The 6,160-nt window shown below is 35.5% G+C and overlaps 1 protein-coding gene across 1 annotated transcript; it reads right to left on the bottom strand.

Annotated features, from left to right (window-relative positions):
• LOC107615181 (uncharacterized mitochondrial protein AtMg00810-like) lies at positions 996–1,613 on the bottom strand. The gene is made up of 2 exons (XM_016317283.1): positions 1,504–1,613; positions 996–1,395 (listed from the first exon to the last, which is right to left on the bottom strand). The coding sequence occupies exons 1-2, from the start codon at positions 1,611–1,613 to the stop codon at positions 996–998; spliced, it is 510 nt and encodes a 169-aa protein (XP_016172769.1).

The following is a 6,160-nucleotide window of genomic DNA, read 5'->3' as shown; positions in this document are numbered from 1 at the left end:
AGAAATATATATATATATATATATATATATATATATATATATATATATTATTGGTGTAACTGTCTTTTCATATACTATTTAAAGGGCTATTTAAAAGAAAAAAAGGCCAGATGATTTTTTTTACATTGAATGAATATATAAAATACTTATAATACTAATTACTTTCTGTATTAAAATTACACTTGTAAAAAAATTATATAACAGTAAGGTGGAGTGATAATAAGACAAGGTTGTGGTTGTTGGAGAAAGAAGCAACCTGGAAAAAGCGTCCCACAAAAGGTTTATAATTAGTGGTACAACATTTTTTATTTTTTTGAATAATCAGTTAACTAGTGTTAAAAATAAAAGAGTAATTTAAAAAATATATTATTAAGTGTGAATCGAAAGGTATAATATACAAGAGTATACATAGGTCCTTAGAAGAATTAAAGCAATAAAAGCATAAAATCCTACAATAAATACACATTTATGCTATATACATATAAATGATACTAACTGATCTTAATTGATCCTAATTATACTCTAATATCTCTCCGCAAATTCAAGTGGGAGCTAAAGATACCATCTTGAGTTTGGATACTAGAGTTCGAAAATGAGTAAGATGATGAGCCTTCGTGAAGATATCTGCAGTCTGATCCAGAGTTTCAATAGCTATGAGACGAACAACATCAATAAAGAGACGTTGTTGAACAAAATGACAATCAATCTCAATGTGTTTGGTGCGTTCATGAAAAACATCATTATGGACAATCTGTCTAGCTAGCACCGCGGTTGTCACAAAAAACATCAGTCGGGAATGATTGAGGAGTACCCAAGTCTTCGAGAAGCCAACGAATCGAGATAACCTCAGCAGTGGTGTCAGCGAGAGCACAGTATTCAGCTTCTGTGCTGGAGCGAGCAGTGAACATTTGCTTCTTGGCTCACTAGGAAATAAGAGAGTCACCAAGCAATAAACAATAACCAGTAGTAGAACGAAGATCAATGGGATCACCAGCTCAATCAACATTTGAGTACGCCTGAAGGGATAAAGATGAATGGGCAGAAAAATGAAGTCCATGAAACAGAGTGCCTTTGATGTAGCGAATAATGTGAAGAACGGCCGCATAGTGAATACTACGAGGAGATGACAAGAACTGCATAAGAACATGAACTGGATAGGCTATGTCTGGTCGTGTGACAGTCAAGCAGACAAGACCTCCAACTAACTGTCGATAAAGAGTAGGATTATCCAAAACAGTGCTATCTATAGGGATAAATCGAACATTAGGCTCAAGGGAAGTAGACTCAATGTGACTATCTATAATCCCGGCGCGAGCAACAAGATCTGAAGCATACTTAGCTTGAGAGAGATAGATACCCTCATCTATGGATAAGACCTCTAAACCAAGAAAATAACTAAAAGAACCAAGATCTTTCATCTCAAAAGTATGGTGAAGGGATGCTTTGAGATCAGAGATACCATCAACATCATCTCCAGTAATGATCATGTCATCATTAACATACAAAAGCAGAAGATCAACTCCATGTTCACTTTTACGAATAAAGAGAGCATTCTCACGAGGGCTGCAAGTGAAACCGAGATTACATATAGCGGTGCTGAACTTGTCAACCATTCACGAGGAGCTTGCTTAAGACTATAAAGTGCCTTACGAAGGAGACAGACTTTGCTAGAAGGACAAGGATAACCCGGAGGTGGTTTCATATAGACCTTCTTTTTCAAATCCTCATTAAGAAAAGCATTCTTCATATCCATCTGACTTAGAGACCATTTTTTTTACCGCAGCAATGGCAAGGAGAGTTCGAACAGATGTGAGACGAGCAACAGGAGCAAAAGTCTCTTCATAATTAATACCATACTCTTGTGTACAATCTTGAGCAACCAATCGTGCCTTATAACGGTCAATAGAACCATCAGAGCAAGTCTTGATCTTGTAGACCCATTTACTACCCACAATTTCCTGATTAGAAGGAGGATCAACTAAGTCCCAAGTGTGTGCTTTTTCAAGTGCCTGAATTTTTTCCTGCATTTCTTGCTACCAACTTGAATTTGTGGATACTTCTTTGAATGACATACGTTCATAGTGTGATGAAGAATAGTAGAAAAATAATGATAATAAAGATGAGGAGGTGGATTTCTTATCCTAGAAGAACGAGTAGAAGGAGAAGGCATGACAGCAGGAGCAGGATCATCGTCTGGTCTGGAATCATCAGGAGATGGAGAAGGTAGAAGAGTAGGAGACTGTAAAGGTTGACTTGAGATAAAACCTGTAGAATCATCAATAGGAGAAAGATCAACATTAGGGTTGGTAAAAAATGGTGACTAAAGAGGAGGAATGGACTCAAATGAGGAGAACCTAGAAAATAAGTGATGCTCTCAGAATACAACAAGGCGAGATATACGAATATGTCTAGAAAGAGGATCCCAACAATGATAATCCTTGTGTTTAGTGCCATAATCTAGGAAACAACACATGTGAGCCCGAGGTTCAAGTTTACTATGTTCATGAGGCTAAAGAAGAACAAAATAGACACAAACCAAAAACTCGAAGAGAACTGTAATCTGGAGAGGTATGATAAAGACGCTCAAAGGGAGTAATGTTACCAAGGACAAAAGAAGAAAGTCTATTGATAACATGAACAGCAGTAAGAACAGCTTCACCCCAAGTACGCTCAGGACACGAAGAAGAAATAAACATTGCATGAATAGAGTCAAGAATGTGATAGTGCTTGCGTTTAGCTCGTCCATTTTGTTGAGATGTACCAGGGCAAGAAAACTCAGACAAAGTACCATGTTCTACAAGAAAGGTTAAAAGTTTGGAGTCACGGTATTCCATAGCATTATCGTGTCAAAAACCTTTAATGACCTTGGAAAACTGAGTTTTAATCATAGTGGCAAAGTTAATATAAATCTGAGGTAGCTCATGGCGATTAGATATCAAATAAACCCAAGTAAAGCATGAATAATCATAAATGAAAATGACAAAGTATCGAGCCCCTCCCATAGAAGCGGTGGGAGTAGGATTCCAAATATCAGAATGGATAAGATCAAAAGGAGAGCATGCAAGAGATGAATTATTGTGAAAATATAAAGCAGGTTGTTTGACAATTTGACAAGAAATGAATCAAAAGACTCATTATTAACCTGACCCAAAACTCTATGAAACACAAGAGGATGTAATTTTCCTAAGGAGCTATGGGCAAGATAATGATACAAGTAAAGGGTAGACGGAGAAGAAGCAACACAGAGTTTTGACACAGGATGAATATGAAGATTCTCAAGTTCAAACAACCTTCCGATCTTACGTCCAGTCCCGATGATTTGTCCCGTGCGATGATTCTGTACACGACAACTAGAAATGAAAAAATTGACATCAAAACTGAGATCAACAAGTTGACCAATAGAAATAAGATTAAAGTTCAATTTTGGAATATAATGAGTATCAGGGAGATTAAGAGTTGACTGAAAAATAGAACCCTTGTGTGTCGCATGCAAGAGGGAACCATCAGCAGTATTGATAAAAAGGGCATTTGTAGTTGTAGACAAAGACGAGAAAAGATGATGCAAAGGAGACATGTGATGAAAGCAACCGGAATCAAAATACCATGTAGAATTACCTGAAGGAGTAGAACAAGCAGTAGGAGTATTACCAGAAAGGGAGAAAAGATGCTTAAGAAGAAATACAATATCAGATAAAGAGATAGGAGACATGTTGAGAGGAGCAGAGTTAGTAGATTCAGTAGCAGCAGCATCAGTAGAAGTAGACACATTCTTGGAGAAGTTAGGACGAGAATGATACTTTGAGTTGATCAGGACGTGGTAGACAAGTAGGACAGTTAGTAATCAAATGTCCTGAGAGCTTGCAATAATGGTAGAATAGTTGTGGATAATTGTAGCTAATGTGACTTTTTTGTTAGCCTTTGCGACATTCAATAGAAGGACAATCTGAGAAGAGGTGTCCAGAACGGTTACAGTTTTGACAGAATTTACCCTTTCTGTCTGTGGCAGCAAAAATATCTGATATTTCAATAATAGTAGATACAGAGATCGAAGAGAGGAGAAAAAAATGCAAATTCAGGGCAAAAAAAATGAGAAAATAAAGGGCAAAATTGGAAAGAGCTCACTAAAAAACCTTAGGGAGAGTCCAATTGTTTGCCACGTCAGAAGTCACGTCAGCCAATAAAGGACACGTGTCAGCGTCTAAACCACAACTAGAAAATTGCTTATTACAGATGGATTTACAGACAGATTTGGTCTTCATTACAGACGGATTTTTGGTTATCAACGAAATTACCGACGGTTTTGTCCCTCTATAGAAGCTTCATCGGAAATTACTTACTGACAAATTTTTTCCGTCGATAATTTACCGACAGATTTTTTTCCGATACCGACAGAATTTCCCTCGGTAATGGTCTCCCATTCGCTAAAAAATGGTCAGATTTTCTGACAGATTTTTCCGTATTAATCATCACTTCCATTTTGCTTAAACCGTCTGATTTTCTGATAGATTTTCTATCGATAACTAGCGTCAGATTTTCTGGCAGATTTTTTGTCGGTAATTAGAGTCTTGGGAAAGCATTTTCAAACTCTAAATACAGACAGAAAATTTGTCTGTAAATTCATCAATAAGGTAAAATAGGATTTTTTTAGATTTTTTCATTGCAAAAAAATCTGTTTTCATACAAAATAAATATAAATTTAATGAATACAAATTTTTATCTAACTTGTATTTGAACATTTATAATATTTTAAAAAATAAACAAGTTTATCGTATTATCAAACTAAAATAAAATATTAGTATCAAAAGAATGTCTATAATAAAGAGTGTATGCATAGTTGGATTGTTTTACAAGACCCTAATTACGAAAACCCTAGCTGAGCTACAGCACCAATAATTTGAAGTAATGGTCAGTAACTATTAACCAAGATCTTCATTCGGGTTCTTACATGTTACAGAACAACCTTCAAACAGAAAAAAGTTATAGGGTGAATTCTTTTCTAAACACTTTGTTGAATCATTTTAGCTACAGCAATTCATGGCAGCAAATATTAGGCTAACTAAGGTATGATGTAAGCAAACCAGTGTAAGCGACAAACAAGACTGGCATGTGATTACCTACATACACCTTCCTCAAAGAATACAAAATTCATATTCCTATGTACATCAAATCTTCTTCCACTATGTTTAATGGAAGTGAATATAATGGCCAGCAAGATATCAACATGGTTCCATAGAAATTGCACATGCATAAGCATTCCAATACTCCAGAGAAAAATAGTTGTAAATAGGTTTTGAATTGGTTCCACCTATATATAATGTGAAAGCATAATCAGAAAACTGCAATGAACTTCACAATTCAAAAACAAAAAGTAAATAAACACGAGAATGATACTTGATCTAAAGTATGTTGAGCAAAATTTGTTGTAGAAACCATAACAGCAACCATAAATAAACCCACCTCAAGACCAAGGCCGAGATTATCACTGCACTGGAAAGATATTAAAGAAAGTTAACAAAATGCATAGAATCACAACTAATTGTTTACTCTAACAAACTGTGTATAAACAGATGTTAGACAAGGCCATTAGGCTTTGAATTGTTTTAGAAAAGCAATATGGAATGGCACACAAATAAAGGAAAACTTAGCATATGGTTTTCTTATCCATGCAGAGCGTAAGAGAAAGCAACATAGTAAACCCACAGTGCAATCCTGAATATACAAGTGTTGAACAAGGACTAAGAAATGGACAAGTCAAACCTTAGACATTACTTTATGAAAATCTAACAAGTTATCATTTAACGGTCAACCAAAAAAAATACCTGGATATACAATATTTTTTGGTTTGGAGAAACATGAAAAACATACGACTGCTGTTGATGACATGGAGAGAAATGAGCCAACGAAAACACCTTCAGACAATTTGGCTCCAAATATATGCAAAAAAAGTGGAAAATGATGTTCAGAACCCATCTCTACTCAATCATAAATGCTTAGTTCTATTGAAGACCATAACATATACACTTAGCACCATACACGTACAACTTAAAAGTTACACAAGCACAGCTTGCTTCAGCGAAAATGATAGTGAGTTGTTGAGAACAACATACCTGTACCATTATTAAATAAAGTTATCCAATATTTTTTTTATTTCAATTAGTAT

This window comes from Arachis ipaensis, chromosome B09 (genome assembly GCF_000816755.2).
Source record: "Arachis ipaensis cultivar K30076 chromosome B09, Araip1.1, whole genome shotgun sequence".
Lineage (NCBI taxonomy): Eukaryota > Viridiplantae > Streptophyta > Magnoliopsida > Fabales > Fabaceae > Arachis > Arachis ipaensis.
This window is presented reverse-complemented; position numbering and strand designations above follow the sequence as displayed.